The following is a 17,136-nucleotide window of genomic DNA, read 5'->3' on the forward strand; positions in this document are numbered from 1 at the left end:
CTTCTTCGCCACCCATGATGGTGAAGTTGGGGGTTAGGTTTACTGGTACACTGTACAATAACATTTATTTACAAAAATACAATCCTATTGCAATTATTTTAAACCGCGATTTGTACTTTACAATCAGTTTGGTGGCAATGGATCACTGCTCTGTACAGAAACGTCCAAAATTCCATATCTGTGCTTCTCTAACACAGCAACAATAAGGCCTTTCACAAAGTCGAACTGCATTTCATCATAGACTGGTTTGATCACCCATTGCTTACTTCGTTTTGAAAACACCTTGGTGTAGCGAGGCATCCTTACTTTGCCCCTAGTCCTAGATTGTTCACGTCCGACATTGCTGTTATGGGCCAAGACGGCTAGTAGAGTGCGATGTTTCATGCCCCGAAAGCTAAAATGCAAGCGCTTTGGCCTGTACTTTAGGCACATATTGTGGAACACCTCCAAATCTCCTGTGTGACAGAATTCTGTCAGTCCTCTCAAATCTCTTGATAGAGTTTTGTCGAAAACAATCTTCTCAATGGCTTTGTGTGTCGGTGATGATGGAATCAACCACTTCTTCTTCCGTGCCTCCTCTGGGGACAAAGGGCCATGTTCACATTGGTGGAAATGTTCATTTGCTGTCCAGCGGTGAACGTTGGTACAGTGGTGCATCAGTGACCGCCATTTTTCAAGTAGTATTTCCACTGACCCCTCGCAAGTTTTTGAGCTCCACCAAAGATGGTTGGTGATAGAATGTGACCACTGCAAAATACTTTCAAAACCTTTTTTTTTTCCTGCAGCCGAGATTTTCTTATTGATTGATTTAGCAAGATGCCATACGTCAAATTGATGTTTAATATGTGGGAACTGCTCTCTCATTGTCTTGGCAATTGAAACATGTCTATCCGTGGCTATGAGCTCGATGTCCATCCCCCTCGATTGTAGATGTTCCACTGATTTTATAAATCCTAGTTTCTCCATGGCCACTGAGGATGTACATTGTGTTACCTGCACGACCTCCGAACTCACAATTTTCTTACTATCCATGTCCTGAAAGTGGTAGGTGCAGTACTTGGCAGAAAACCCAGGGCTATCGCACTGTCCATCGCCGGCTAGCCTGAATCGTTTGCCTTCGAATGTACTTGCTAGAGACAATTGTTCAATTCTCCAAGCATCACTAATGGCCGGAAACAGATAATCACGTTGGTATGTGTAGTACAGTGCACTAGAAATGAAATGGAGTCCCACAAACTGAAAAAAAGCCTCTAACTTTCTAAAACTGGAGCCACTAAAAAGTGATGCAGCTGCACACAGTAGATTGCCTGCTGGCAGTTTCCCCAGCATCGGTTGTGCAGACCATGAGAACCTATGATTTAATCTACAGGCGGCTTTTATTTTGACGTTAGTGCCTTTCATTTTACGAGTCACATTAATCAATGGCTTCCCACATACTTTCCCTCTAACGGAATGCACACATTTCAGCATACTTATAATTTCCATCAAGCAACTGTCGAATACAATGTATTTGCTCTCTTTCATTAGACTGTCATCCTGCGTCAACGTTGTTTCAGCTTTTGACGCTGTGGAGATGTCAACACATTGGAAAGTAATATCGCTGCTATCAAGTATTGTTGCGTCTATGGATGCTGCGGCTGGTTCATTCTCTCTCATTTCAACATCTGCTAATTCAACATTGATGGGACAACACAACAATGTCGGCATGTTTTTTGGTGGCAATTTTTTGGCTGGTGTAGATTGTGTAAATTGATCTGCAACTACTTCAGAGCTATCTCCAATACATTCAATAACATCTTCTTGTAGTGGTCCTGTCGCACAGTAGCTATGGTCCAATGCAACTTTGCTGTAGTCTCCAAACAGAGCTAATTCATGTTCTGGCCATTGGACATGAGCATCTCGAGCCTGAACACGCCTCGCCTCAATTAATAGTTCCTCCATAGTGTACATGGTCTGGCAAGCCACATCTCTCATTCGCTTCAATGTCTGTGTGTGTATAGTTCTGATGCCCACGGGTAACTGGAGGAGAGATTGGAAAAGGGATGTTCAGTTTAAACACAAGATGGAGTGTAGTAGAATTACCTAGAAAAAAACATTAAATAGTCCCCACCACTAAATTTTTTTTAAAGTTATTAACTGTTTGTAACTAACCTTTTTTTGTTTTTTTTTCTTTGCAACTTTTTTGACTCAACCTTCAACATCTGCACGCTGTAGCTCCGATTCGTTTCCGCATGTCCTCCCTTCCTCTTGCGCTGCAACAAGTATATTTTCTGTATCCGCATAGACAGCAAGGAATGAGGCTCCATCGTCTCCCTGAAACATAGTACTTTCATTACTATGTATCAAAATATTGTTAGCATAAAACACGTGAGGACGAACACACAGGTACATCTCAATAGCCAAATACGATTTAAACATTGTGTGCAACAATCAAACGACAAGTATTCGACCAGTGATGATCTATTTCGACGGAACTGTCAGTATCCATACCTCCGGCTCTGCATGGACAGCCATGAATGATTGTATTGGAGAGGAGGCATCTCCCTGAAACACAATACTTGCATTAGTATGCTTTTCAATATTGGAAACATTACACACACTTGGGGTCGAACGCACAGGTACATATAAAGAGATAACCGCGAAAGATGCATTGTCCAAAAGAATCAAGGAAAATCCAAATATGATCACATTTCATCGACTTATTTCAACGATTCCTTTACATCTGCATCATCTAAATGAGATGTTGTGACTGGGGTGGAAGCTCCGTCGTCTCCCTGAAACACAGTACTTGGATTAGTATGGTTTTCAATATTGGAAACATAACACACACTTGGGGTCGAACGCACAGGTACATATAAAGAGATAACCGCGAAAGATGCATTGTCCAAAAGAATCAAGGAAAATCCAAATATGATCACATTTCATCGACTTATTTCAACGATTCCTTTACATCTGCATCATCTAAATGAGATGAGATTGGGGTGGAAGTTCCGTCGTCTCCCTGAAACACAGCACTAGCGTTTATAGGGAAGAAAGTATAGCAAATGGAATCACGTTATATGATCACGCATGATGGAGCTGTCAGTATCCATACCTCGTGCTGCTGAAGAATATCTATGGATGTTGCAAATGTAGTGCGCACTTCCGAAAGCTGTTGCGCCGATTCGTATACTTGAATGTCATGCTCTGCATCAAGTGTAGGGGTTGACGCTCCATTGACTGCCTGAAACATAGTACTTGCATTAGTGAGGATTACAATTGTGAAAACATAACATACACCTGGGGTCGACAGCACAGGTACATATCAACGGCTAACCACGAATGAAACATTGTGTAGAACAATCAAACGACAAGAATTCCAGCTCTGATGATGATGCTCGATGGAGCTGTCAGTATCCATACCTCCTGATGTTGAAAAACATCTAGAAATGTTGTAGATGTGGCGGACGCTTCAGCATCTCCCTGAAAGACAGTACTTGCATTAGTATGGATAACACTAATTATAACTGAAAACAAACACCAGTGGACGATAACTAAGGTGTATATCAATTGGAAAGCAGTAACCAAACATTCGGTAAAATAATTACACGATAGAATAAAACTATTACTTGACATGCATAAAACAAGTATGTAGCGGATTAGCCTAATAAGATTACCTGATACGCGCTAGAAGTGGTTGATAACTGCGACCACGTCAAGGATGTAGAATGTTCTTGCTTCAGATTCAAGGGATAGTCAAGAAGTTGTAAAGGTCAATTAATGATTGATAATGAAATGCCAATATTGAAAATAGCCATGTAAGCCGACAGAATACTTGAAAAATGCTCAATACAGCACAGTTCCCTGTCCCCATATATATATATATATACATTGCGTTTGTGGGTTATGAAATCGAAAAAGAATATATTGATAAATGTCATTATTCAAAAAACTATACACTCATATCAATATCGAAATTATTACAAGGGATAGAACACCTACAATATCAATTAATCCATTCGGCTACACACTACCGCAAGGCCGAAAGCTAAATCCGGACACTTGACTCACCGGTGGCGGAATGTGGACGAATAGAGTGGGAATAGCGTTTGAGCAATTTCCGTGTAGTTCGCCGTTTATTCTTCTTTGTTACCCAAGACGTTGTGTACATGTCCAAGGAAAAGTGCCGGCTGCAGATGCGGTATCGATCGCCCCTCTTGTCCTCTAAGACTTGTTGGACTCTACTTTCCAGCTCATCCAGTGGATATCCGTAATGTCTGACCCATTCTCTTATTCGATCGACAGTTTTCGGGAATACATGCATTGTAGTTCCTTCAGATTTCGCATGGGTCTTCGAAGGGCAACCGCTAATCGAACAGGCAGGCATTGTTGATAAATCTGAAAAGTAAATATCGACATTATTATACAATCTTCAAGAATAAAGATTTGATACAAAAGTAAATGAATCATACAATGATCAATGCAAGGTTTGTTTTGGTCGCAGGAACTGTACCAGTTCATTATGTGCAGCTTAGTATTTGCATAAATTGCAGAAATGTATATATGATGTGACTAAAATCTGAACATGTGACTCATCCCTTGGATGTTCTGTATTGCACGAGAAGGAAACATGCTTACATCATAGACTGGATCCCCGAAGGATGCAATTCGATGACAATAGACACAGATGAAAATAAATAGATCTATTGATAGCATAGCAATGGAAACTCTAGTCAATAGCAATAAGACCAATGAACATAGCACTATTGTGTACTCTACTCGCAAATAGATAGAAATTTAAAAATCTGCGAAATATGACTAGGATACATGGCCTTACCTTGACCAACAAACAGTCGGATTCAGCAAGCAGAGCAGTATGTTGCAGGAGAATAGGTGGGTGGCCACAGGTAGCACACTGATGGGTTTGCTCTAAGCGGTCACAGAAGTTCACGGATAGCACGACGACCACCAGATTAGCGTAGATCTCGGTGGTTGCCAGGTAACACGTTCAGGAGTTGACTTGCAAAGCACAAAGATGTTCTCATGAGACATATCAAGTGGTTTATAAAGTATTTGGAACAGGGGTGTGTTTGTGAATGAATGACGTATGTATGTCGTGGTCTTAGGGGGGCGGCCTGCTTCAAGGGGAGGCCTGGCTGGAGACACGGGGTCTGGGGAGGCCATGTGACCGATGGCCCCTTGGCGTGGGACACCTTTTGAAGTGTACATGTTGTTTGGCACCTTGGCCTTTCGCGCCCCGGACAGCCCCCCCCATGCCAGCGAGCATCCACCAGCGCGAACCGCCTTTGATACAGGGCGGTGGGATGGATGGGCCTGGGGCGTGCAGATAAGGCACAGGAAGACTGCTGAATGGAGACACACTTATGTGGATTGCAGGGGGGCGGCCTGCTTCAAGGGGAGGCCTGGCTGGAGACACAGGGTCTGGGGAGGCCATGTGACCGATGGCCCCTTGGCGTGGGACACCTTTTGAAGTGTACATGTTGTTTGGCACCTTGGCCTTTCGCGCCCCGGACAGCACCCCCCATGCCAGCAAGCATCCACCGGCGCGAACCGCCTTTATATCAATATACAGTATATCGCCTTTATATGAATGATAGTATATCGTTGCTTATCAATAACAAATGCCACATACCGCACATTCTTGTGAGCACAGACCCACACTTCAACCAGTGTATTATAGTGGCCCAAGACCCGAAGGTCTGTATAATCCAAATGGTAATTGATAGTATAGATATATGTGATTCTTTTAAAAAATCGAGACAAACGTTGTTAAAATAAATGTGGTGTTTTATTTTGTATCTTATTTTCATGACACAAAAATACAAGACTTTAAAGATTATACAGGTCAGGTTGCAGCACAGCGAGAGAAAATCCCCTGTACTGACCGCTGTCACTCGGGAACGTTTCTCTAATGGCACGAACGGCACAGGCGGGTATCACTCTTCGAACGCGGTGTCCAAGCCTCCCGTGAAGCCACCATGTATAGGAACGATAGGCCACCAGCCTGTACCAGCTGTGAAAAGGAATGAAACAAACTGTTTTTAAATGACCCAGCTAAGTTTAATAAACGTTTGTTGTCCATGACAATTCTTGTAACTAATGGCATTTTACACGGACAAATGCTACCTAGATAATGCACACTATTCAACGCCTTACATGCGTTACAATGATATGTAGATGTAATTTTGGATATAGTAGAAGAACATGAAATAGGAGTGGCATGACAAGCAGAGTATACTTACTCGTTACTCGGATTACGAGGACGAACAGTTGCTCGAAGTTCGTGCATAAGCACCATCAAGATTCTCAAAACGGCCCGTGTGAGGCAGGCTGCCCTGAAGTCTGGCAGCTCGGTGATGCATTGCGGTCGTGGCTCGCCTTCCGAAATGTAGGCCAGGCATCCCGAGTTTTCTCGGCAGCAGCAGTTCTCGTCCTCGGTTGGCATTAGCTCGCACCGATTGCATGTGCACCAGGTGGAGACGCCGTCCATGCGACTAGGCCCAGGCTCTTCATCTGTTGAATCGTCCTCCCAACTGCCGTCCGAATCCCCATCGTTTTCACATGCTTCCCTTTCCAGTAGTTCCTCCTCGGTATACTCAGGCTCGTACATGTAGGGCATTATTGTAGCCATTGTGTGGTAAACAGAGTAAAATAATTTACCGAGATGGTACAGGTGTTCACACGGGCTACAAGCGGTGAAGGTAGCTGACCAGAGCACTGAAACGAGTCACAGAATACTCAAAGTAACACAGAGAGAGGAATGGAATCGAAAATCTGCTGCTGTGTGTTGTGAAACGGTCTGTTTATACTTATTGAGGAAAGAGGCGTCCTGCCATTTCCATGGCGACACGTCATTAGCTGAAGCGCAGCGAATGTTGACACGAGACGTGCTTTGGCGTTGGGAAATGGGCGGTACGAGTCTGCTGATGACAGGCTCAGGGGCGGGGGAATTGATTTAGTGCCGCAAAAGCAGGTGAGCCAGGGCGATCGGGGAAAAGATAGGATTATCAGAAAATGGCGGTTCCCAGGTGCTTGTTTTCGCGTGCGTTTAATGGACGAAAACTCGGGTAAGGTCCATAGGAAAGTTTTCTAAAATCGAGCCACTTAGCCTTAAAAAAACATGGCCGACTCATAGGGACAATACAATTTTTTAATAGAGTATGCCTTTAATGACAGAGCGGCAGCAATACGCCATGCAATAATCCCCAAGACAGTGAAAGACATGCAGAAATTTCTCGGCATTTGTAATTACTGCCGTGCATGAATTCTGGATTATGCAGCCTATACACGCCTGTTATTGCAAGCATTGCAAGAAGCAAAAAGAACAGCGCCCCAATAAAATGGACTCAGGACATGATGACAATACTTCAAATTAAAAGATCTCATCCCACACGCCCCAGTATTAGCAAACCCCGATTATGACCGGGAGTTCTACCTCTTGTCACACTGCAATGAAATACTGATGACAGCAGTGCTTCCACAAAAGACATCACTATGCCACAAGCCATTGGCCTACTACAGCGGCACACTAGACTCAGTGATGCAGGGCCACTTCGCGTGCGAACAAGCCCTTGCATCAGCGGCCTTCGCGATAGAGAAAAGCGCTACCATTCTAATAGGATGCTCAGTAACTCTGTATGCAGAGCATTCACTATTTGCCTTTCTGGAGAGATCAAAATCGACACTCACCACACAAAGAGCACCGGCTTATGAAATAATATCCAGCCCAAATGTCCATGTAGTTAGATGTAAAAGTGTGAACCCTGCTACATTCATTACAGAGCCCTGCACGGTAGAAGACATACAAAAACATGAGTGTGCAACATATGAGGAAGAAGAAGATATTCCAAAAGCAAGCGAAAATGTGCTCGAAGAAATATATTTTTTGAATGAGTCAGCATCAATTGGCAGCGACACAGGAGAAAAACATGTAGGAGCAGCAGTGGTAAGAATAGAAGGGGAGGAGTACGAAGTTATGGTGCAGAAACGCCTCCCATCACACTACTCAGCACAAGCAGCAGAATTGACTGCGCTAATTGGAGCATTAGATAGAGCTAAAGGATGTGCAGTGACAATCTATTCTGACTCGGCATACGTGACAACAGTACACTCGGGGTTGTCACAGTGACGAAGAAGAGGGTTTAGGTGAGCAGATGGCTCACCTTTACAACATGCAGCACTACTGAATGATTTGATTAAGGCACTAGCAGACCCGTTAGTGGTAGCGTTGGTAAAATGCCAACACGGATGTGATTTTGTGCGTGAATGCAGCAGCAGGTGCTGCCACAAAAGAAGAAGCCTACTTTAATGTCTCCCAGCCGCTAGAACGCATTGTAAAAACACAGAACCTTGAAGTGCAAGAGGAGAGGTACAACTGCACCCCCATACTGCAAATAATTGAGTTACAGAGACGTGCACCTCCAGAAGAGCAAGAATTATGGGGAAAAAGAGGATGTAAACAGTCATCTGCAGATTTAATATAGCGACGAGAAACGACAGGAAAGGTAGTGATGCCTGTGGAATTATTACAAATAGCATTTCAACAACTACATTTTCCAACGCATTTAACAAAACATATTGCAGCAGACATTCAGGAAGAATGGTTTGTCCCCAACTTACAGGAGCACTTAGCAAAATTAACAATAAATTGCATGACATGCCAGACATACAATTCAGGAATGACCCTCAGAACATTACGGGGAAAACTGCCACGCCCTGTAGGACCTTTCAGAGAGTTCGATATTGACTATGCCGATATGGGAGAAAGATGTGTGAATAGGAATACAGTCTCTAAATATCATAGCGCAACCCTAGTGCTGCTGCAGGGAGGAGCTGTATTTGGTGTACTCACCATCAGAAATTAATAGCTGGCAGTTTTGTTTAATACAGACTATATTTTGCAGAACCTCTCTGTCTGATTTTTACTCTGGTTAGTAGCTGTAAGCTTCTTGGCTCTGAAAACAAAATTCCATCTTCCATCTTGAAGTTTCCCATCAAGATGCCTTAAGGAGGCAGTGTGATAGCAGGATTCTATTACTTTGGATTGCCTACATTACATTTGAGACATCCTCCTCTGAAGGGAATAGCTGTCGAAGCTCAGATTTGAATATTCACCATAATATTGGATCAGCTTTTGTGGAAATGACCGTCTCCGCAAGTGGACCCAGAGAGCCTCAACCTGGCTTTCACCTATGTGTCACTTGTTTACTGTGGGCTTTCTGCATTTTCCACTTCATTTTTCCCCCAAACGTATGTTTCATCATGTACTGCCGAAGACTATATTGTGGGGGTCTGTGGAACTTCAGCCCTCCCGCTTGCGCATACAAAGGGATTCCGTTCCTTCCGAAGCCTGGTAAACCCCTGCCCTCCCCCGAGACTTAAACCTGTTCCCCGGCAATAGCTGCTAGAAGTTACAGCCATAACACCAGTTCTGCAGCCTAGGGCTGACCCTTTCCTGAGGACCTCTTCCGCTGCCCAGTCATCATTTGTCCATGCCTACAAGTAATTACCCAAGAATGTGTGCCCACCTTCCCCTGTAATTGCCATCTCCCCTTCCCTGTGAACCACACATAAACCAGTTCTTCCCTGGTGTGGCAATGGGTGGGGGCGGGCTCTGGAGGGACACTTGCCCTACATCCTGTGTAAGGAACTCATGGTGGCAACAGTAAAGACAGACACAAGTGATCACAGTTCAAGGGTGTTAAACTGTATATGCGGGTTGGAAAAACGCCTAATCTAATCCTAAATCTAAGATGGTAGCAAGTAATGACCAAATAATAAGGCAGTCCTAGTGGTGTCCTGTCAAATAAAAGGGCCTATACTAGGAAAAATCTATTGCCAATCCTTACAGCTAATACCAAAAAGTGGAGGATAGTGTTAGAAAGAAAGAAAGAAAGAAAGAAAGAAAGAAAGAAAGAAAGAAAGAAAGAAAGAAAGAAAGAAAGGAAGAAAGAAAGAAAGAAAGAAAGAAAGAAAGAAAGAAAGAAAGAAAGAAAGAAATGTTCACAAATGATAAATCAGGATGCGGTAGTCGGGGTTCTCCCTTCCCCACGTTTTGAGCACGGGACAAGGCGGGATTCCTGAGCACAACAAGCTTTCTAAGCACAAGACTACAGTTCCGCTCTCCAATATCAGGACTGTCGGTGGTAAAGTCTCTTTTCTACAAAAAGTCTTTCTTTCGAGCACCTGATGTGTCCAAAATAATAAACAAAAGTTCCTTTCTTGTATGTTGGTTGATGACTTTTCACCACTGGGTCCCCCTCTCTCCCCCTCTCTTGAATATCAGCATCCACTCCGGCTTGTATTCAAAAGATTCCTCTGTTGCATTCACATGTCAGCGGGTGATGGTTTTTCACCCCTAGATCCCCCTCTTCCGAGCTCAGACCCTACTCCATTGTTTGCCTCCCTCTGTCAGGTTCACTACAGGTTTTGTCAACTCAATTTCTCTTCTTGCATTCACAAATCTTAATGTTCTTTTAAACAGTTCACTGTGGACATCCCACTGTCGGGTTCACCTTTATCAACACACTGTTCATTGAGACTTTAGGCTTCGTCCCCTTCCATCAGCATCCCTCCGCCGGGTTCACTCTTGCCAACTTTACATTTACTTCTACTTTCTTATGATGCAGGATTCACTTCCCTTTGGGTCTCACTGGTTTGCCAGTCAAAGATTTGACTGTACAGGGGGATTTTTCTAGAACCTTGTATGACGACTTGGACCTTTTCCTTGCGGCTCTCTTAGGGCCTTCTGGTATCGGTAGTTTTAACAAATGTGGGATCAACCAGTCTTTCTTGAATAAAGCACCCACGTGGTGCCAGACCCCGTTGCAGCTGGTTTTCCCTTACCGTTAACAGTTCTTTGAACTTCACTTTTCTGCCACTTTGCAACTTTTATTCATCACAGTTCGGTTTCTTATCGGCTCTTCCCTAAACTCACCAACTGTGATGAAACGCTTGGTTTTTCTCATCTCTGGAGTCAAGGACGGTACAACGGTAGCAGGAGTCTCTCTCTGGCTTGGTTATCAGCGTAGGAGGGTTCCATATACAGGTGACATCTGCTGCAACTCACGCCGATTATTGTTCACAGTCTTACGATTCCTTCCACTGAGGTTTTGCACGTTTGGGGCAGAAAGGGCAAAGTCGCTTCTCTCCTGGTCGCCCCTTCGGTCCTCGCCGGCTTTCTCTTCCTCTTGAACTGCCGTACTTCTATAGCGCTTTCGTCGTGCGGTCTGTCTTGCTCGTTGTGCTCATATGCTCCACCTTTTATCCCTGTGGGGAAGGGAAAGGCCGTCAAGTGTGCGTGATTCTGGTCAATTGCCCGACTTTGCCTGACCCTTGTGTTGGACATGTCAGGTAAACGGCTCTGGTGTTTGTCCGTCATCTTTCGTACTGTGCGAAAGTGTTTTTTTTGTCGGAGGGCGGGGGGGGCATACAGTGTTTAAGTAGGATGGGGAAAAGTGTTATGTGAAGGGGTATACCGCGTCTCACCTGTCGGTGTCCCACTTCCACTCCCAGAGGACCCCCCCTCATCCAGGTGATCCTCTCTCACTGGTCCACCCCCAGGAATTGGATCCAATAGTGATGGCCGTGTCCTGGCCACCTGGATGACAGGTCCCTGTGGACTAGTCAGGGAGACACCTTCAGGTTTATCACACCTGGCTCTAGAGCGGGTGGGAGCAACAGCCTTATATAAGTATGTGGAGAGAGGACCCGGGTCCCCTTTGGCTGCTGGCAGTGTGGTGGGTTGACCGTGTGGTAGTTGGGGAAAGAGAAGCTAAGGAGGCCCTCCTCCCTTTTAGTGTGTGTGTGTGTGTCTGTCTGTCTTCCACTCTCAATTCCTTTCCCCCCCCCCCCCTCTCTCAACCTTCACCACCCTTCTACCACTATAGATGATCCACTGGCTATTTTCCTCCTTGCTCCCTATGCAAACCTTTCCCCGGGTCCCGTGCCAGAGAGTGCATAGCTAGTATGCTTGCCAGCAATGCCCCGCCTTGTGCCCGCAGCCCAGAACAGACAATCACCTGTGTCCCGTGTGCCTAACATACTCGGCTGGTAGGGGGGAGTCTTCTCTACCTGTAATAAACATGTTCCTGATTTCTACAAAGACTTGCATTTGTGGTCCCACTTTTTGGTGAATCCTGCCTGTTATTGTCAGAGGGGGGACCAAGTCCGTCTGCATACAATGCACTCAATTCCCTGGCCCAGAAGAGTGGCTCTGTCTGGGGTCTTCCACACGGTCTTCCTCATTTTAGCCTGTCTCCCACTTCCACACTTTCCACAGTAAAAAAGAAAATTATTTTTTTAAAGGCAACATCTCTTTATTGAGCACCCCAGGTCATGCAGCTTATGCATCACCATGACACATGGGCTTCTGCATTATTTGTATTGCCATCCTGCTCTTCTGCATATTACCCATTTGTAGAAATTTCACCCTGGAGAGGAACACGAGAAGCCTACGACTTAAAAAAACTCTGCCATTGCAAAGGAAACTGCCCGACAACTCAAATTCTTTTGGGGCGGACAGCAAGCCTATGAATGAATAGTACTGTGGAGAACCACCACTACAGGTACGATCTCTTTCGGTGAGACATTTTCATGTACAGAGTTATTCTGCTCTTAAAGCAGTACATACGGGGATGGAAAAATACAAGTCTCAAAGTTAACGCAACGTTAGTTGACCTGCTCTAGCATCATTTCCTACATCAACATCCATGCAATACTGTTGTAAAATACATGAATAAACTTCCACAAAGTTGCTAATTTCTGACAAAGGAACCTCCTTCAAGAAAGACATGGTCACAGTAGTGTTCCTTGCGTATTGCTCCTGAGCAAAGATGTAGTGTTGTTGGAAAAAAGAGTGATATAAATAATGTGAAAATAACTTGACCATAAGACTTAAAATTAATACTAAGAAATGCCTCTCTAGAAAACGATAAAAGTCTTTCTCCTCTCAAGTAACTATGCAAGAGCTATGGAAACATCTAGAGCATGAATAGTCTGTTCTGCTAATGAATTGAGTCTAAAGAAAATACTCACAAAGGAATATGTTCTTGTGAAAGCATGTTACTATGTTAGTAAGAAATTTAGGTTGTATTCTGACAAACTCTCCCTATAAATTTGAACAAAGGGCATTAAGAAACCATTCCTGCATCTTTACTTCGCTACCAGCTAAAATTAAAGCTACCACGTAAGCCGGAGTCTTAGATTAAGCTCATTTAAACACAGTAATATGCATTTCTGTCATTTTCAGGTACATTTTTTATTAAAACGCTTAGCTATCTGGTGAACTTGGAGGTAAGTCCAACAGTTTATTCAACCAAAGTGAATCTAATGTATGCTTTTCTTGTTTTTATTAGCTAGGCATTTCGATTTTTATTTTCTTTCAAATCAAATATCTTTGTCAAAAAGTCTCCTCATGTCTTGCAAGATCATGTTTTGGAGTAAGATAATACGTGCATGCACCATTTCATCTTTCTCCAATCTTCTACCCTTAGTGACAAGCATGCAAATGTATCATACATTGAACAAAGAGGGTTTAGGTGAGTTTAGGCTGCAGTAGCCTCAGTACCCACTGTACAACTCTGACTAAACCCTTTTCTTTTTGAGTCCGCACCACTGACCCATAGTTGTTTGTATGGTATTTAATGCTATTGTAGTCAGTAGACGTACACTCCTGATGACCTAGTAGGCAACATAAAAACATAAATCACCAATCTATTAGTATATTCACCTGTATCAAATGTTATAATAATCAGGAGTGAACAGAAATACGATTATAGTGAGGGATACAAGTTATGCACAGTCAGTGGGGAGAGTTAGAGTTACAGATTCTTTAAAGATGTATGGACTGCATCCAGTATCAACAGACAGGGAATTGGTTTTGCAAATTGATAGTAAAAAAAGCACTTGACAAAGGAGAAAGTGACTTGTTATAACTGTATCAGCCTGGGCATACTTGAATGGTGAAAATATGTAATGTACACTCCAAGTTTGGAATACAGTGAAAAAAGCCTTTATTCAAAGAGGTTTTCCAGTCCCAAAGGTTTAATTGTATCAATTATGTGGTTTGCCTGATTACTTTGTCTCAATATTTGCCTGGTTAGTACTAAATATCCGGTTTCTTGCTTGCTTCATAGCATTACACCTAGAACAGTGTTTGCTAGCATGATAAATTACCATTCCTTTCCGGGTGAACTGAAGGTGGACCCCATAATGTTTACTCCAACTCTTAAGAAACCAAATTACAACACAGACGCTTAAAGCACTTCAAAGAAGAAATCTCAGAATAACTGAGCATGACTTCTTGTGTCTTTCATATTCCCATAATGGGGAAAGCAAACATTTCTCAATATTACAAATATTGGGGTTTTAGACCAGGAATGTCCACCGTACTGCAGCTCCTAACTAGAGGCTATGTTTCAGACTAACATATGCAGACTAGAAAAGTTCACTTTATGTCAGGTCAGTGAATGATACAGAAACGTATTTATTTCCCCATTTTGTGGCTCATATCTCAAGCAGTGATAAGGGAATGTGCTAGCTAACAGAGGAATAGGAAACTTTATTTAATGTACACTCAACTTGCGTTATCTAACCCTAACCACATTCTGAGCGTGACCATCTGACAGCAAAAGACTCACCTTACCTCACAGAGACTGGTGTGTGGGCTGAGGGGGGAACTGGGCCCAGCCAAGACATGTGCGCTTGATTCCTCTGGATGATCCTATGAATGAGCTTCTGGCAGAAAGGGGCAGACGTCAGTGATGTCGAGAGGCTCCAAGTACTTCATAAACTCGACGTGTGGCTTCAGGAAAAGATTTCATATGCAGACAGTAGAACTTGATGCCTACAACCCTGATGCACAGCAAAGGATGAAAAGCTAGAAACTAAGGAAAGAAAAAGCAAACTGCAAGAAATCATGAGGACAGCTTATAGATACGTTGTAGAAAGAAAGTGCCTCATGATGCAGCAACAATGTACTGGTAGGACGTTGGGTTCCATCCCAACCAAAATGCTGAAAAGACGACGCTTGCATAGTGGTGGTACCAGAAGGTACAAACCGGGAGCACCAGCAGATGCTGTGCACTGAACCGCATGAGCAAAAATGGATAAATGGCAAAAAGCTTCAGTTTCCACATCTTCATAATGCTCTAGGCTCCACACTAACTTAGGAATCTTTAGAGGGAGCAGGATAGAAGGATATTGATTGCCATGTCTATCTGTAGATTTGTTTGTATTGACCTTTTAAAAGGCTCCTTGTAATGCCAAATTCCTTTGGAAGCTTATGAGCAAACAAGTATGTTGCAAAGCTACACAATGATTTTAGGGGAGAGCCGCCCATTGAAATGCAACAAGAAAACATCATTTTCCTAACTATTACAATTGGGGCAGTCAGTGGTATTCTCAGCTGACTTAACTAAAGACAAGATACTGCACAGAGACCAGAGGATTCAAACCAGGACCCCATTTGTACAAGTTACCCAAACTTACACTGGGTTGTGCTTGTGCGGTTCTGTCTCTTCAAAATCAGTATATTACACAGATACACACGCACACACTACCCGCCAATGCAGATCTGCAGGTGCACATCCGAAGAGCTGCTGCTGTAACATACTGAAATGATGGTTACAAGTGCAGCAGAAGACCACAGGCCTCTTCTAAATGCACCCTTAAAAAGGATCGACGGCATGGGGGGTGTTTGTGCTAGTAGGTGTTTGTGGCACAACCGCAGGTTATCACTGCATTAAATGAGAGTGCCAATGACTCAAACACACAAGAATTCAGCTATCCATAAAACATCTCCAAGTATTCAAAATGTGCAAGACAACCAAGTTACAATTTGACGAAGAACTATCAACTCTATATACCTGTCCATTGCACGATCACGCAATCTGTCCTTTTTACGTAATTTCTCCTTTTTTGTCCTTTTCATCTCTTCATCATCCTCTTCCCCTGATAAAGAAAATCTAGGTTAACATTACATTTTGTATTTCAAAGCCATCTCTTTTGTCGGACTTTAGGAACCACACAAACTGGTAAAGAAAAGCCATACAAGCATATATATGTGTGCCAAAATTGTGTGAAAATTGAATCTCACTCACCTGTATGAAAGACTCCAGATAAACTTTGGAAGCTGAAGTATATTACTCCTCATTAGTCCCTACTCGTTTGTTGGGGGAATTGGTAAACAAATGATTTAAAAAAAAAGAATTCCCATTCCCAATAGAAGGTATAGTTTATCAGAGTAAAAATATATTCGAAGTGCTTTTTTTTTGGATGTATTTGGCTGTTTTGAGGAAGCAAAAGTGGCTGGTCTGCTGCTCATCTGTAGTGTTTCCCCGAAGACCAACTCTTCAATTATATCTAGCTGTTTCATGCTGGCAGTGACGCTATTCTTGATTTTGAAGCATCCAACTCAATAAACGTAGGACACCAGGTTTCTTTGGGGAGATCAGTTAGCTATTCTGATCAGGCATGTAAAAGTTCAATGGGACACTGTTTTTTTTTTTAAACAATTTTTATTAAATTATTCAAACAAATAATACAAACCAAACTTGCAGTATATTGATAACATTTCCATATTATATTGATTCATCTTATTCACTCCTCCCCTTATCCCACCCCGCATTTCGAGCCTACTACTTCTTATATTTTGTTCTCACATCCTATAGTAGGGTCTCCCCTTTTATGGATTCCGATGGATCTTGTATTGTCCCAAACAACTCCGCTATTAGTAATTTCCAGGCCATCAGGGTCTCTGCCTCCTCCTCCCCTCTGGCATTATTCGCTTCTAGCCATACCATGGTTTCCACCTCCGCCCATTTCTGCAGATCTTTCCACCACACCTCTAATCGTGGCCTGTGGCATCTCTTCCACCCCATAGCAATTCTTCTCTTTGCAAGCACATATGCTAGGCTCTTTAGTTTGCTCACATGTTGAAGTTTCCGTGGTCTAGGGAATCTCCCCAACAAACAGGCCCACACTGTATCCACCACAATCTTGACCCCTTTTTCCGCTAGCTTTTCTTCCACTTCGCTCCAGAAGCGCTCAATAACCGGGCATGACCAGAACAAGTGCACCATGCCCGCATTCTCTTCATCACACTTAGGGCATGCCTGCCGTCCTGCATTTTTAAAC

The 17,136-nt window shown here is 43.3% G+C and overlaps 1 protein-coding gene across 6 annotated transcripts in view; it reads right to left on the reverse strand.

Annotated features, from left to right (window-relative positions):
* The window catches only part of AKAP8 (A-kinase anchoring protein 8), a 1,455,819-nt gene that overhangs the window by 589,666 nt on the left and 849,017 nt on the right, over positions 1–17,136 (reverse strand). For all 6 annotated transcript variants that reach the window (XM_069603890.1, XM_069603889.1, XM_069603892.1 and 3 more), the window contains one exon: positions 15,867–15,951. In XM_069603890.1, coding sequence (XP_069459991.1) covers positions 15,867–15,951 — 85 coding nt within the window. The remainder of the gene's footprint in view (positions 1–15,866; positions 15,952–17,136) is intronic.

The sequence above is a fragment of the Ambystoma mexicanum genome, chromosome 3q (assembly GCF_040938575.1).
Source record: "Ambystoma mexicanum isolate Mex_15411 chromosome 3q, UKY_AmexF1_1, whole genome shotgun sequence".
Lineage (NCBI taxonomy): Eukaryota > Metazoa > Chordata > Amphibia > Caudata > Ambystomatidae > Ambystoma > Ambystoma mexicanum.